This window comes from Myotis brandtii, unplaced genomic scaffold (genome assembly GCF_000412655.1).
Source record: "Myotis brandtii unplaced genomic scaffold, ASM41265v1 scaffold781, whole genome shotgun sequence".
NCBI classification, from domain to species: Eukaryota; Metazoa; Chordata; class Mammalia; order Chiroptera; family Vespertilionidae; genus Myotis; species Myotis brandtii.
Window position 1 is genome coordinate 847,681 of NW_005371136.1, and position 17,876 is coordinate 865,556.

The following is a 17,876-nucleotide window of genomic DNA, read 5'->3' on the forward strand; positions in this document are numbered from 1 at the left end:
TCTCTCTCTCTCTCTCTCTCTCTCTCTCTTAAAGCTCTCTAAAGTGGGTCCTGGCCAGGTAGCACAGTTGGTTAGAACATCATCCCAATATCCCAAGGTTCGGGTTCGATCTTCAGTCAGGGCACATACAAGAATCAACCAATGAATGCATAAATATATGGAACATATTGATGTCAATGTCTGTCTGTCTGTCTCTCTCAAATCAATCAATAATTTTTTTTAAAAAAAAAAGCTCTCTTGCCCTACTGGTGTGGCTCAGTGGTTGAGCATCAATCCATGAACCAAGAGGTCCCCGGTTTGATTCCCAGTCAAGGCATATGCCCAGGTTTTGGGATTGATCCTCAGTAGGAGGTGTGCAGGAGGCAACAGATTGGCGTTTCTCTCTTTCTATGCCTCTCCCTTACTCTCTCTTTAAAATCAATAAAACATTAAAAAAAAACACCTCTCTAAAATGGAATAGGCCTATTCCAAGATCTGAGCACACTTTGTAATAATGATTGTAAAGCCCTAGAATTTCTATAGGAAGCCTATCTGAGAACCTTCCTAGAATGAAATGATTAACCCAGTGACTCCGGCTGGGAGAGAACTGGGGCATGAAGTCATGGAGGAAGACAGGAGCAGACGTGGGAAACACGGAGAGTCTGACGTTTCTCATGTACCATTCATCTCATTTCCTCCCTCTCTCCTGCACTGCCCACTCCCCTATGCCCATCCATAGTCTGTGTCCCAGGCCTTTACCTTTTGTATTTCCCTTCAGGGCACACATCAAGGATGTCACTTTTAAAAGAAGGATTCACATTTTTTCGTTCTTAGAAATGTCAAAAAGTAGACCTCTAATGCGCAAGCTTGACACAGAGTGAGAAAAGAATTTAGGGTCTTCCCCAATACACAAGTAGGTGCTACCTACTCAGAAGTTCAGCCCTAGAAAGATGCCTTCCCACCGCAGGCCACATGGCTGCTTGCTGGGCTATTCTTCTCAGCATCTTCAAGAGGATGAGCTGTGTCAAAGAATGCTGTAATGTTTGAAGAGAAAAGAACATACACAGAACAGTGAGGAGTGAACATACAAGAAATAACTGGAGATCCTAAAATGTTCAGCAAAAAAAGAAAAAAAAAGAAAAGAAAAGAAAAAAAAAAGAGAAATAACTGGAGATCCTAAAATGTTCAGCAAACAAAGAAAAGAAAAGAAAAGAAAAAAAAAGATTTAAATTCAACACACATTTACGGGCTCCCATTTATGTATGAGCAGAGTTCTGTGGCAGATGCTGGAGAAAGGAGCCTGCAAGATTTTGGCCAGGAGGAGACAAAGCAGTTGTTTTCAAATACTACAAGAATTCTGAACAGAAGGGGGAAGGAGCCAGAAAGGGGGAAAGGAAGTGGAATTGAATGAGTGTTTCTTGTATCAGGAACTTCACATGTAGCGTTTTTAAGGTGCAGTTTGAAATCACCAGGCCATGAGCCCACATGCATGGGCCTGAGCTCTACCTTCACTTCATACCTCTCTACCTGCAATGAACAGTCTTTTCAGCTGCCGAGAAAGTAAAGACATTGGCTTCAGGGTATAAGGAACAATTTGGTCTCAAGTGCTTACAGGTTTAAACTCACATGCCCATGAGCAACTCACATGCCCTCAAGCAAGCTATGGCTCTAATCTGTTAAAGCAGAGGGAGTCTTACTATCAAGGACATCGCTAAAATAGTTCCCAGTAATGGGTGTGGAAAGTATAGGCTCTAGAATACAAAAGAATCCCAGTTTACTGCTTTTCAGGTTTTAGTCAGTTATTTCATCTCTTTGAGCCTTCATTTCTCCAACTGTTTATGGGTGATAATAAGACCTCCTCCCTGACATTAGCAAAGGCAAGAAGACCTACCTATCTTAGTGCCTAGAAAGCCAAATTCGAGCTAGTTCCTCAGCTTATGATGTAATTATTGTTTTTAGCTGTAGTTCACCAAGAATTTCTCATGGGCCATCTCTTCCCTTAATGCTACCAGTGGGCCTTATTAGTCATTTACACCATGACATGAATGAGTTTAAGTGACATGGCTTCCCCAAAGAGCATTTTGTTTTGTTTTGTGTTGGTTTTGGTGGGGGAAATGGTCCCAAACTCCCAGGGTGGGAGAGTTTGGGGTGGGTGGGGGCGGGGGAAGGAGGGGAACCAGCTCCACAAACCTGAAGCACTAATGCAGCGGTTCTCAACCTGTGGGTCGCAACCCCTTTGGCGGTCGAACGACCCTTTCACAGGGGTTGCCTAAGACCATCCTGCATATCAGATATTTACATTACAATTCATAACAGTAGCAACATTACAGTTATGAAGTAGCAACGAAAATAATTTTATGGTTGGGTCACAACATGAGGAACTGTATTTAAAGGGCCAGAAGGTTGAGAACCGCTGCACTGAGTCCTGAACATCCTCTGCCATCTGTTTAAGGCTCCCTTTCCCTGCCTTATCAGAATGCAGAGCTTTTTACTAGAAAAAACAAGGCAAAATGCACATTTTTTAATACAGCAAAGACAGCTACTCTGGAAATCTTTGAGCAAAACCATATAGATTTATGGATTAAGAAATAATTGCGTCGGTGTGGCAACTTGTCTGTACATCCCCACAGGCCTCAACAAAATTGGAGCTTGTAATCACTATATAGATTTCATCAGGGTTTGCTTTAAATAAGCGTACAGTATAGATGGAAATCAAGCCTTTCATCTAGAATAGATTGGCTTTAGGCAGAAGATACAAAGGCTAATTTTTCAACATACAATAGTAAGATATTATTTCTTTAGCTCCCCTCTTGAATACTAGGGGAAGAGACAGTGTTAGTTGTATGAGTGTTTTTTTTTAAATATATTTTATTGATTTTTTACAGAGAGGAAGGGGGAGATAGAGAGAAACATCAATGAGAGAGAAACATCGACCAGCTGCCTCCTGCACATCTCCTACTGGGGATGTGCCCGCAACCCAGGTACATGCCCTTGGCCGGAATCGAACCTGGGACCTTTCAGTCCGCAGGCCGATGCTCTATCCACTGATCCAAACCGGTTTCGGTGAGTGGGGTTTTTTTTATTTAATTTTTAAAAGTCCTCACCCAAAGGTATGTTTTTATTGATTTTAGAGAGAGGAGGGAGAAGGTGAGAGAGAGAGAGAGAGAGAGAGAGAGAGAGAGAGATTTGGCTTATGGTACAATGCTCCAACTGACTGAGCCACACAGCCAGGGCCGTAGGAGTAGTTTTTAAACAGAAAACCACAGGCCCAAAATGGTCACTTGTGCTGAAAGCCATGATACCTAAACTAGATTCCATGCCTGATTTAATTGCAGTTTCAACCTCTCCAGAAAGATAATTTTTTTAAAAATATATTTTATTGATTTTTTACAGAGAAGAATAGAGAGTTAGAAACATCGATGAGAGAGAAACATTGATCAGCTGCCTCCTGCACACTTCCCACTGGGGATGTGCCCACAACCAAGGTACATGCCCTTGACTGGAATCGAACCCGGGACCCTTGAGTCCGAAGGCCGACCTATTCACTGAGCCAAACTGGCTAGGGCCAGAAACATAATTTTAATCAACCACTCTGGAATTTTCTGGCCTAGCACCAGTAAGGATCTACGCTGTGGGCCCTCTCCATTGTCCCCAACCCATAGAAAGAGGCAATTTGCATGTTAAAAACCCTTCCCTTCTTCCCCCCAAAGATGTCCTGACCCCAAAATAATCCTTTCTTTTTATATAAAACCTTCCTAATAACACCCTGACTTACCCTAAAGGAATGGGTCTTGTCTGAATTAATCCACTCTAATTACTTAGTGCCACCTCTTTCTGCCTATAAAACCTTCCTTTCTGTATAACTCCTCTGACCCCCCTTCTAGTTGCTAAGATGGGATGCTGCCCAATTTCTGAATCACTTCATAAAGCCAATTAGATCTTTATATTTACACAGTTGGATTTTGTGTTTGATTTTTAATAGTAGAATAGTGAATGGCTGAAAGCAATTTTCACTTATTTAACCTAGACTGGATGGGATTATGCAACAGGTTCTTGTGAAGAAATAAAGTTTTAACTTTTTTGGTTACAAAATGGGTGTTTACTTCCTACTCTGCAGAACACTCAAGAGTTGTAACTGAACTTGCTTCACTTTCTCTGGAAGCAAGGTTACTGTGAAGCAGAAGTCAGGGTAACAACCACTCTCCTCTTTGGGACCAAATTGTCAAGTAACGTGACCCTGACCTGAGGGTGTCTGTCTCCTTGAGCACAATTTTCCAGGAAGCAATAACTAACATCAAAAGAATCCTGGGCTTTGATTGTCTCTTTTCCTTCACAATCTCCCCTACGCAATCATGTGGGTAAGGACAGCCCAGAAGCAATACAAGAAATCATCCCTAATGCCTTTAAAACACTTGAGTGAATTAAATAATAATAATAAAAAAAACAAGCTATCAGAGACCACAAAACATGGCTCTCTCATCTTATGCTAGTTCAATTCCCAAGTTCACATTCATTTCTCAATTTTGGCTTATTCTCCTAAATTACTATATATTTACCCAAAGCAAATAACTTTTTAAAAATTGAGGTATAATTGACATATAACATTATATTAGTTTCAGGTACACAACCTAATATTTTGATATTTGTATATATTGTGAAATGATCACCACAATAAGTTAACATCCATCACCATAGTTTTATAATTTTTTCTTATAAATTTTAAGATCTAGTTAGCAACTTTCAAATAGACAATACAGTATTATCAACTGTAGTCACCATGCTGTACATTACCAAATAACTTTTTTCTTTATTTTTTTCTTACCAAATAACTTTTAATGTATAAAGCTTATGGGCAATTCTCTATTACCTTAAGAAAAATAAAATTATTTATACCTGGAGTAGGGAATCCTTGAGCAGATTATTTTTAAAAACAAATTAAAATCAGTAGTTGCTACACATGAGAATAATCAAAGATTTAATTTTCTGTTCACAAATGGTCTGGCACCATGCCCTAGCCGGTTTGGCTCAGTGATAGAGTGTCCGCCTGCAGACTGAATAGTCCCCGGTTTGATTCTGGTCAAGGGCATGTACCTGGGTTGCAGGCTCCTCCAGGCCCAGGCCCTGATCTGGGTGCATGCAGGAGGCAACCTATCGATGTATTTCTCTCACGTTGCTATTTCTGTCTTTCCCTCTCTCCTCCACTCTTTCTAAAATCAATGGGAAAATATCCTCAGGTGAGGATTAAAAACACACACACACACACACACACACACACACAAAACAAATGGTCTGGCTCCAACTGAAAATTCAGGGTCCAGAGAATGTGGGAAAACATGCAACAGGATAAAAACCTAAAGCCCATGCCACTCAAGTAAACTTTCTAATGTTTTATTAATAGCTGTGCAAATCTCTAGATAAAATCCTCAAGAGGTTTAGAATCGGCCCTTCCTTTATATATGTAGAAGGTTCTTGTAATTGTCTAATTAAAGGTCTTTAGAGATTAGCTTGAGTTAGAGGGGAAAATGGTGCAAAGCCAAAGCTGGGCTACTGCACAGTACACTGTTTCTGTCTTGTGCAATTTTTAATTTAAGAGTCAAGTGATCTATCAACACAATAACGAACTGTTTCTTACCATCCATATTTATTGGCTGTCAATACTTATTTCAAGTGACTGAGTCACCCCAATGTTTGTGTGAAACAAACAGGGTATAAATCAATGAGTCAATGAAAAAATTTTTTCATATCTGACATTAATCACAAGGCCACCTTAGAGTCCGAGTAAATCTCTGAAATAAAAAAAGTACTTCAAGCTTCCTCCTCTTCCACTCCCACCAACTCTCGTGAATAAATGAGTAAATGGAAACCTAATATTGAGACAATTAAGTAGTCAAACAGCCTGGAAGTAACTTGCTGCTTCCTGGAAGACAGGAATCTACCGACAAACTTAAAGAAACCAAAACAAAACTCTCCACCAGGAACTAGGTTGATAGGGAGGCGTTATTGGTTTGGAAATCCGAAAATCAGAAAATACTCACGATCATTATACACGTGCCCAAGAACTCAGAGAGTGTTTCTTTAGCCAAACTGCTCTTCAACACCAGTCTCTGCTTGAGGCTTTTCCTCCTCCATTCCTTCTCAGGCTGCATTGTGTGGCTTCTTCAAGGACCACTCTTTCCACCAGTACCGGCTTCTTCTGCTCCCTACTTCACTCACACGTGTAAAAGGAAGTTTTGACAACTGCTCATAAATACCTTGCAATCTCTGATAAGATTATTCGACTCCGCACTGTCCCAATTACAGCTCGTGACTTAATCCTCTCCTGGTGAAATTGTCACTCCCTGTTCGCTGCAATTTATTTAAATTAGTGAGTTAAAAGCTTTGAAATCCCAAAAGGATCTTTTTATCCTTTTTTTGTGCCTGATGGATTAATCATTACCTTTATTCTCAAGGTGCTTTCTCTCTGTTGGGTTGTGTGTTGTGTTTTTTTTTTTCTTCAAGAGATGAAAAAAGAGATGTGCTGATTGTGTTGCCAAACCACAGCGATGGGCTCCAGGCCAGAGATTTCTGTGTTACACAATGGCACACAGAAATGGTTCTCATTTTTTCCCCCTCCTATTCGGAAGTGGGTGGTTGCGGTGCAGCTTGGAGTTGTCAAATCAGGTACGAATACATCTTTTCTGAACGAGATTTTCATGCACATTGGAGAACACGAAGAAAATATAGCTATGCCTTTCTGCGAGATGAGTCATTCTCGTTTTCCTCTGATATCATTTCCGTGGTTTAATGATGTGTCCCTGAGACTGGTAGGAGCCATTGCATCCATTCTAGGGATGGAGAAATGAACATACAGAGAGACCATGACAAGCTTCACACTGCGAGTCTATAGCACAGGATGGGGTCTGAAACTGCACTTCAGCTACCGGGGATAGTTTGGGATCCAAGAATCAGAAAGGTGGAGAAGGCAACTTGCTGAGTTTCTTCCGAAGAAACATTCCAGTTTGAAAACCAAGTTTCTCCCCTTCACTTCCCATGACATATTTGGGCAAACTACCTAGAAAATAAACAATAGCAGCCTGAAAACTCAGACTGCTTAGACGTCACTGAACTAGAAAGAGATCAATCTGAATATATGTGAGCCCAATTAAACAAGGAAGGGGGTAAATTCACCTAAATCGGGCTCCTAGGTTTTCAGTTTGATGAATTACACCTTTTCAGGCAACAGTGTTTAGAACTAGCTCCTTGTCATGTTAAATATTCAAGCCTTGTTCTTTTCAAAACGAGTTTGTCTGAAGAAATAGAATCCAGCAGTTGTTTCTGAATACAAAGGCAGTCCCACACTTCCTCCCAACCCTCCCACAGAGGAGCTGGCTCTGTTTTAGGACCTCGCCTACCTTTGCAGGAGGCCAGCAGCCATCTTCAGCCTGGGAGACAGGCTGGAAGGGAAGGAGGAGAGGTTTGGAGAAACAGCTGTTGAAAGTTCAAAGGCAAAAGGAGACACCTGATCTGTAGGTAAAACACAGAGTTTAGGGCTAAAAAAAAAAAATGCATATCTTGTCTGAGGGCACACCACTATGGAGCCAGGACAAGAATAAAGCATTTTGGCTTTAACTGCTGGTTAAGCTATCATGGATATCATTGCTTAGAAGAGTCCATTATGACCACACTAGTCCCAAGTCACAAGGGATGGACAGGAGAAACAAACCTTTATTACTGGGACTATAGCTAACACCAGGCAGAGGTGGTTTTTGGTCTCTTCATTCACTCATCTAAGAAATATTTATGGCATATTCATTATGTGTCACGCCCTGCCTGTGCTTAGCAACAACACAGAGGGTTCTTGGCCGTCATGAGCTAAGAGTCTAGTGATGGAGACAGACGTAAGTGAAATAATCACACGTACAGAAATATGTGAAATCACAACTGAGATGTATGCTATAAAACTGGGGGATATGAATGACTATAACAGGGAGATTGGACCTTGTTGGAGAGATCTCTGATGGCTCCTCCAAAGAAATCATGCCTGACCTGAGATCAAAAGGGAGCGTAGGGGTAAATGACAGGTACTAGGGAAGGAAGAACATGTAGAAAGGCCTTGGGGGTTGGGGATGGGAATAGAATGATGCCTATCTAAGAATGAAACAAACCCATTGCAGCTGGCTCCCAGTGAAGGAGTGGTGCAAAAATGAGCCTGGGGCTGTGGGCAGGGCTCAGACCTTACTGAGCCTTGTAAATCATGTTTAGGGCTAAACCCAATAATAAGTCTTTGAGGTGGTTTAAGCAGGAACATGACACCTACAGATTTAAGTTTTGGAAAGATCATCCTGGCTGGTGAGGTGGAGAGGGGATTGGAGGGGGCCTCCTGGGGGCGTAGGTGGGCCCATTGTGGGGTATTACAGAAATCTAGGGCTGGGTGGTGGCTTTAACAATGGAGAGAAATAGAATGATTCAAGAGTTCTTTACATCTTTTTTTAAAAAATATATTATATTGATTTTTACAGAGAGGAAGGGAGAGGGATAGAGAATCAGAAACACTGATGAGAGAGAAACATCGATCAGCTGCCTCCTGCACACCCCCCACTGGGGATGTGCCCGAAACCAAAGTACATGCCCTTGACTGGAATCAAACCCGGGACCCTTCAGTCCGCAGGCCGATGCTTTATCCACTGAGCCAAACCCGTTAGGGCGAGTTCTTTACATCTTAAACTAAAGAACTGATGCATGGATTCGTGCACATTGAAAGGAAATTAATTAGAAGAAATATTTTAGACGTCAGGGAGGGACCAAGGAAGATTGGCCGGCAGGGGAGGGACTGCGGGAAGACTCCAGGGTGTGTCTGGCCCCATCTCTCCTAGTCCCCATTAGCTGGACCCCAGCAGCAAGCTAACTTACCAGTCGGAGTGCCTGCCCCCTGGTGGTCAGTGCATGTCATAGTGACTGCTCAAACGGTCAAAAGAACGGCTGGACACTTAGCATATTAGGCTTTTATTACATAGGATTGGAAGTCTTGATGGGTAGAAGATAAGGAAAAGGGACTCATCAAGGTTGATTGCTGACTCATCCCGGCTTGTGGAGAAGAGGTGATAAGCAATGGGAGAGCAAACTCTGGAAGAGGACCAGGATTGCAGTGGAAGATCATGAACTCTGCTAGTGCAGGGTGAGCCTCAGGGGTTCTCTGGTGCTTCTGATAGGTTTCAAGTAGAAAATGATACAGATCTGGATTCAGAAGGAAGGTCTGTGTGCACATAGAGGTGATCATTAAAACCGTGAATAAAGATGAGGTTACCTAGGGAAAGTTTGAAGAGAGCAGAGGCTGAACATTTCATGCTCAGGTAGAGAACAATGAAATCTTTATTGTTACTTTTTATTCTATCTTCAAACAACAGTCACACTTTTTTTTCACCCTCCCTGACCCTAACATTTTCTTCTTCGCTATCTGGTTTGGTCTTGAGTTCCACTTTCACCTTTACCCATTGGATCCAACAAACCTGGTGTTCATTAGGATAACCATCTCACACTCGGACCTCTTTTACTTGGGTCAGCTTTATCTCCACGCTAGTAGTTCAGAAGCTCCTTCGATGGCCACTGTGAGGACTGTGTCACCATCTCCTTTTCAAAATCTTTTACACCAGGACACATCTCACTGACCAGAACTTGTAGTTCTTGCATTTCACCCACTCTCTGACTTTTAGAAATCTGCTTTACATCCTGCTCATAAGTTCCAGTCCAACTCCTCTCTCTCCACCCTATTCTTACCTTGTGATTACCCAAGTTAATGATGCACTTACCAGCATCTCAAGTTCCATTGATCCATCAACTTCTACACCCACATTGCCAAAGCCCAACTCTGGGTATATCCAGCTATTGATTTTTCTCAATAATGCTGGAGAAAATCATACAAATGTATTAATTGACTCTTTCAAATAATCGTTATCTAGCATCAGCAGCAGCCCCATATCCTTAGTTAACCTTTAGTTTCAAAGGTTCCAGATTTTTAGTGTTCATTAGGATCACCCACCTTCAGAGACTATGATTTGGTAGATCTGGGAAAAGATCAAGAATTTCATGAGCATAACTGATAATTCAGATAGTGTGCCTATTTCATTTTATCCAGCAGCCATATACCTCTTTTATACCCCTCCAGCTCCCAGTCCCAGCCCTCCTACTCCAATGATGATCATTTCTCCCAATTCATTGGGAAAACACATGGGCTCAATGGTTTTAATACCTTTTGTTTCCCTCTTCAAAAAGATTTCCTAACTTCATTTAAGTTGGCCTTTTGTCCTTTCCTTCTTTCTAAAGTTAGCCCTGATACTGGTGTACTGTTCCAGCCCCTCTGGGACTTTGGCTGGTTAATGCTCCCCTCACCCTCCCAAATCTCTTCCCACATTGGCTTCTTTCCCAGGGCCTAAAACAAGCTCAAGTCTTATCTATCCTGAAAAATATTTCTTCAAAGTTACTTCACCATGAATCTCATTATCTTAGTCAGTTTGGCCTACAAGATCTATAGACTGGGTGGTTTAAACAACAAACGTATTTTTTTTTCTTGTCTTTTTTTTTCTCTCACCGTTCTGGAGGCTGGAAGTCTGAGATTAGGGTGCCAGTGTGGTCAGGTTTGGGTGAGATCCCTCTTCCTGACTAGCAGACAACTACCTTCTCACTGTATCCTCACATGGCTAGAGACAGCTATGGTTTCTTTATCCCCTTTTAAGGGCATCAATCCTATCATGGGAACTTCACCTCCATAACTTCATTCAAAACCAATTTCCTCCCAATGATCCCACCTCCAAATACTACAATATTGGGGATCAGTGCGTGAACATATGAATTTGGGGGGACACACAAACATTCAGTGTATGGAAACCATTTTAACTGTCTTCTCCACTTTCTTTTCTATTTGGTGAAGAAATAACCAATTCCCCTTGAGCATAAAATCATATTAAATTGAACAAAATAAAAATAATTCAGGAGTGTTTATTTTTAAAAAATATTTTTTTTATTGATTTCAGAGAGGAAGAAAGAAGGAGAGAGAGATAGAAACATCAATGATGAGAGAGAATTATTGATTGGGTGCCTCCTGCATGCCTCCTACTGGGGGTCAAGCCTGCAACCCGGGCAGGTGCCCTGACCTGGAATCGAACCCTGATCTCCTGATTCATAGGTCGAAGCTCAACCATTGAGCCATGCTGGCCGGGCAATTTAAATAATTAAAACAAAATATCTGTCATAATCCCAGCCCAGGGCTAAGCACTTTTAACAGGTTGAAATACAACCCTCCAGATTTTTTTTCAGTAGGTCTATATAAATATTTCCTTTTCCCCCTAAAAGTAGAATTATAATATATATACTGAAGTATATATTCCACTTAAAATATCTTATTTGTCTTTCTATGCCAATATATAACATGTTTTAATGATTATGTAATATTCCAGTGCACAAATATGCCATAATTTAAATGTTTCTTCTTTTTTTAATCCTCTCCTAAGGATACGTTTTATTGATTTTTTTTTAGGGGGAGACAGAGAGAGAGAGATGTGAGAGAGAAACATCAATTAGTTGCCAGTCAGGGATTGAACCCGCCACCTGGGTATGTGCCCTGACTGGGAATTAAACCTGCAACCTTTTGATGTACAGCACAATGCTCCAACCAGCCAAGCCACACTGGGGCTAAATGTTTCTTTTGATGAACAGTTGGTTATTTTCAATTTTTCCCCATTAAATGAACATTCTTATGTATATATTTGATTATTTATCTCTTAGCATAAATGTCTAAAAATTGAATTACTGGTCAAAGAAAATATATATAGTGTTTTAAAATATATAAATTATATAGTGTTTAAAATATATATATAGTGTTTTAAAAGAACCTATTTCTCCCATTTATTTATTTATTTATTTATCCTCACCTGAGAATATTTTTCCATTGATTTTTAGAGAGAATGGAAGGGAGAGAGAGGAACAGAGAGAAACATCAATATGAGAGAGACACATCGATTGGTTGCCTCCTGCACACACCCTGGCCAGGGCCGGGGAACCTGCAATCAAGGTACATGCCCTTGACTGGAATTGAATGAGGGCCGATGCTCTATCCACTGAGCCAAACCAACTAGGGCTCCCATTCTTTTCAATATTGGTCAATGTAAATCCTGTCAATCTTTTCCCAATCTGATAGTTAAAAAAATAATGTTGTTTAGTATGCATTTCTTTAGTTAATTGTGAGGCTGAGCATCTGCCATGTATTAGTTATTTATATTTATTTTTTTACAATTTTTTTATTTCAGTCCTCTACCTCTTTTCATGTATGTATAATGTTTTACTTATTTTGTCACTCTTTACAGTATAATACTGTAAAAATTAATATAAATGTAAATATTTTATCTGTTATATGTAGCAATTAATTTTCCAGTTAATTATTTATCTTTCACTTAAAATGATGGTATTTGGCTGCCGTATAAAATTTTAGAAAATTTACGTGCTAAGTCCATAAACTTTTCTTATAAGGTTTCCAACTTGGCATGTATGGTATGTTAAGAAAGATCTGCTCTATCCAAAAATTATAAAAATTATAAAAATATTAAAATTTGTCCTATATTATTTTCATGATTTTACTTTTTACACTTAAATTTTTCTAAAAAATTTTATGATGTATAGTGTAAGGTAGAATTCTAATATTTTTCCCAAATAGGTTGACAAGTTTTCAACACTATTTGATCTGAAATTTCATCTTCTCTGTATAAAAAAATCCCCAAACTAAAATTGTGATTTTAATTAGTTTTGGTACACTTTTTGATATCTTTCTGGTAGATCCTTCTGATTATTATTTTAAAATATTTATTATCTAGATGAACTTTTGAATAATTTTCTAAATTCCATGCCCTCCCAACTATAATTAATGAAAAAGCATTAACTTTATGGATGGATAAAATTATAATATTGAACTTTCCCAGTTAGAATTATAATTTCTATCTCTCCATTTGTTCAAGTCTCTTTTCAGTTCTCAAAACAAGTTATTGTTTTTTCCATTGGTCTTGCAAATTCTTAAGTGTGTTTCTAGGCATTTGATATTTAGCCATATTTATTTTGGGGACTAGAATGAGTTTTCCTTTTTTATTATATTTTCTAACCAATCATTATAAGCAAATCTCTATTTCTGTGTATGTCTTGTATCCGTCCATCCTAATGAGTATTTTTATAGTTTCAAATAGTTTTGTAGATGGCATTATAGTTAACATTGTTAGTTGCCTATTTTGCATCTATTTCCTCTTTTTAATAGCACCAGATTTTCATTTGAATAGCTATCTTTTTGTCTATGCAACTATAGGTGTTGGGTGGAACACAGCTTATATTCAGGTTTAAAGGTAAACATTGATTACTTTAAGTTTATCAGAATCGTTTTTTTGTCCCTTGAAACCATGCCTGGTTCAGACATTATAATATGATTTAATCTGGTCCAATGATGTTTGAGAAGAAGCTTTCCGGGGCTTTGGAAAGGAATCTCTCATTTCTCTGAAAGTTAGAAGAACCCAGTTCTCTATCATCCCCTGGATATGGCAAGGAAGTTTATAGCCCCAACTTTTACAGAAACCCATCCCACAATCTTGTGGGGAACTAACCTAAGTAAGCTGACACAGAGACTAGCAGGGCTTGAAGACAGGATATACCTGAGTCCTAAATGACATCACTGATTAGATCAATCAACCCTGAGTCCCTTTCCGTCTCTGGGCTTGCAGTTATGTAAACCTATAATATTTTATCTTTTCAAAGTCAGTTTGAATGGGATTTCTGCTAATGTCAATATTGGAGAGCCCTAACTTGTTTGATTATTTAGACTTTTGAGGGAGAATAATATGAACTATATATAATCCTTATTTATTTTCTTCCTTTTTAAATTCTTCTTTTTATTTCTTTTCCTTGCCTTTGTGGACGAAAAGGGGCCACATGCTGACCTGACAAGCTCAGGAGAGGCCTGCATGGCAGTTTTGCAGACCTAAAGTAACCACAAAGGATGGTCTGAAATTAAACCTTAACTAAAAGCAGTTATGGTGGGCAGTTACGTCCTAAGCCGATATCTTCACTGATAAGGTCAACCTTTATACCATAACTGAGCCTATCTGTCTTTTTGCATCTATGATAACATGTCCTTGGGATGTCTGGGTAACTTGTGACTTCCCTTTTTATGGAGCCCCTGGGGCACAACCAGGTGTGCTGGGTCCCAGGACAGATGCAGCAGATTCTTTCATTTGTCATGTTAATTGTTCCTGCACCCACCTAAGTATGTGTCCATCATTTTACTTTTTATCCTATCACAGAGGTTTCCCCGCTTCGCTTAATCCCACCTCCTTAAATCTGTCACCAATGAATTTCATGTATAAATACGGATGTAACCCTGCCATTCTCCGGAGCACTATCTCAATTCGTTGAGGTTCTGCTTCCCGGCATATGTCGACAGTTTGGCTCAAATAAACTCACAAAAATTCTTTACAGGTTTCAATGGTTTTTTTTACGTTAACACCTTATTGTATGGATGTAAAACATTATAAAACTATTGGATCATAATAATGAAAACAGACATCCTTATAGTGTTCCTGAATTTAAAGACAATGTTTTGCCTGGCCAGCTTGGCTGTTAGTTGGAACGCTGTCCCATGCACCAAAAGGTGGTGGATTTGATTCTTGGCCAGGGCACATACCCAGATTGCAGGTTCCATCCCCTGTAGGGGCACAAGTGGGAGGCAACCAATCAATGTTTCTCTCTCACATCTGTTTCTCTCTCTCTCTCTTTCTCTCTCTCTCTCTCTCTCTCTCTCCCTCCCTCCAAAATAAAATAAAAATTAAAAAATCAATAAAATAAAAATTGAAAAATATATAAAGACAATGCCTTTAGTGGCCCATTTATTAAGCTTCATGTTTCCTATTTATCATGCTAAGACTATTTTTATTTTATTTTAATTCTGCACCCACCCCCCACTATGGATCGAGTCCATGACATGGGCATGTGCCATAGCAGGAATTGAACTATGACCTCCTGGTTCATGGATCAATGCTCAATCACTGAACCACACTGGCCCAACTAAACTTTTTTTTTTTTTTACTGAGAGATTGTAGAGAGCACCTGGGAAGGCACATGAGCATTTCTTTAATTACTGTCAGCTGAATCCAGTGGCGTTGGCAGAGCCACGTCCTGGAAACACGCTTTGCCAGAGGCAGGAGTGTTGTCAGCTTGACCTTCAGCCCAGGTGCCAAAGGGGTGGGGGAGGGGTTGTTTCGTTATCTAAATCCAGCCAAGCACCAGGAATGAATATGACTTGGGCCCACCCAAGAATGTGCATAATCTGCTTTGTCTTGATTTTTAGTAAAACTTCCTGTTTGTTGCTGTATAAAATAGACACGCTGTATTGGCTCTGGGCGCCTGGCTCCCCATTAGAGGACAGTGGTCCCACCCGGCCCCAGCTTTTTCCTTCCATCTCTGTGTCTATCTCTTTCTTTCATTTTCTCATTCCCCAGCAGCCCCTACTCTGGAACGGGACCACTCTCTAGCCGTGCTGGATGCGGAAAAGAGAGAAATATTTACAAGAAATGTTTTGTTAAAACTAGGAATGGATGTTGAATTTCATCAAATGTCTTTTGAATATTTAGTGAAGATATTGAATTTCAAAAATTCTTCTGTTACTCATGTTATTATTAAATTAAATTATATTTTGATTTTTCAGTATTTATTTATTTTTGGCTTTGATATTTACAAATAAAATTATAAATAGGTGATTTGCATTTTATTTTTCAGATGTTGATATCACACTAATACTAGTCATGAGTAAATAAAATGGAAAGATTTCCATATTTCTCTATCTTATGAAACATCTGAAATAACCCAAGAATTATCTGTTTCTTAAAAATTAATTGGCCCCCATTTACATACAAATAGGAGCCAAGCTTTGGAAATGTTTTAATTATGGGAGCCATTAAAATGAGATCTGGCCCACCAGTATAAACTCTTTTTTTTTTTTTAATGTTTTATTGATTTTTTACAGAGAAGAAGGGAGAGGGATAGAGAGTTAGAAACATCGATGAGAGAGAAACATTTATCAGCTGCCTCCTGCACACTTCCCACTGGGGATGTGCACACAACCAAGGTATATGCCCTTGACCGGAATCGAACCTGGGACCCTTGAGTCCGCAGGCCAATGCTCTATCCACTGAGCCAAACCGGTTAGGGTGCAACAGTATAAACTCTTTTGGTTAACTCTAAGTTAACTGGGGACCTAAATTATATCTGCAAAGTCTCTTCAGCCATGTACCATAATATAAACACAGGAGTGATATCCCATTATATTTACAAGTCTGGCTCTCTTAAGGGGAGTATACACAACTTGGGGACGATCTTAGACTTCTGCCTACCACACTTAACCTTTCAAATTCTGAGTAAAGTTTGTTCAAAATTTCCACCATAATATGTATTGATTTTATGAAATTCTCCTTATATTATTGGAAGATTTGCTTAATATATGTCCATGGTATATTGTTTATGGTAGCTTTGTAATGTGTCAACTTGGCTAGGCTGAATGCATTTCCCAGAATTCCCTTTTCTGTATATTTCTTGTTGAGGTGAACCAACAGATAATTCTTGCGCAAGATGTGTGTGGAGAACAGAATGGAAGCAGTGACTGTTTTGTAGCTCACACGTGTTGCCTTTGTCTGCTGGCTCGCCTTGTTGCCACTGCCTCACCTTCCCATGGCTCCATCGTTAGTTCCTTTGACTCCTGATACCTTTACACACACAAATATGTATACTAGTACATGCATACATGGTTATATGGATATAGGTATAGATGTAGATATAGATGTATACATATACATATGCACACATATGTGATTCTGCCTCTCTGATTGAACCCTAATCAGTCAAACCTTGGTTTGTGAATGTCTCCCATCTTGAACAATTCCGTTCTCAAGCAAGTTGTACACAGAAAAAATGTCTCGGTTGTCAACTGAAACTTCACTTTTTGACCTGACACTTTCATGCTGATACCTACCTCAGCATAACAAAAAGTGTCTCTCAGGCAACAAACATAGGAGAGAATGCTTTTATTGCTGGCAAAATCAATGATTAGCACAATCTTTTTTTTTTAATATATTTTATTGATTTTTTACAGAGAGGAAGGGAGAGAGATAGAGAGTTAGAAACATCGATGAGAGAGAAACATCGATCAGCTGCCTCCTGCACATTTCCTACTGGGAATGTGCCCGCAACCCAGGTACATGCCCTTGACCGGAATCAAACCTGGGACCCTTCAGTCCGCTGGCCAACGCTCTATCCACTGAGCCAAACCGGTTTCGGTGATTAGCATAATCTTAAAGCATAAAGAGGTTACCAAGAGTGCTAATGTTGCTAAGGGTGTGAAAGTGCTCACAAAACCACAATCACAGGCAATTGAAAGGTAGAAAAATTGTTGTTGATCAGATAAAGGAAAAGCAGTTAGCTGGTGATAGCATTTCCCAGGCAGTGATATATGAAACATTTGTTTAAGGCTAAGAAAAGCAGAACATTTCTGAGGCAGTGATATATGAAAAATTTGTTTAAGGCTAGTAGGAGGTGGTTTGATAAATTTAAGAAAAGAAATGCTTATTTATAAATTAAACAGTACATTAGACATGTACTGTATATAAGATTTAAAAGAAAGAAAGATTAAAACAGGGATTCATTTGGGGGGTCTAGAATGAATTAATTCAATGTACATGATTTCTAATGGGAAAAAATGATTTGGTTTTCAAACAAAGCACTTCTGGAACAGCCTTCCGGAACAAATTAAGTTCAAGAAATGAGGTTCCACTGTAATTGTTTTTGCATACAGTTTCTTGTCTTTTACAGCTTTTAAAAAATTCTTTATTGTTTAAAGTATTACA

The 17,876-nt window shown here is 39.4% G+C and overlaps 1 protein-coding gene across 1 annotated transcript in view; it reads right to left on the reverse strand.

Moving 5' to 3' along the window:
- AQP9 (aquaporin 9) overlaps positions 1-6,449 on the reverse strand; it is a 38,844-nt gene extending 32,395 nt beyond the window's left edge. The window contains exon 1 of the mRNA XM_005883289.2: positions 6,015-6,449. Coding sequence (XP_005883351.1) covers positions 6,015-6,125 — 111 coding nt within the window. The 5' untranslated portion in view covers positions 6,126-6,449. The remainder of the gene's footprint in view (positions 1-6,014) is intronic.
- Between the last annotated feature and the right edge of the window lie 11,427 nt (positions 6,450-17,876).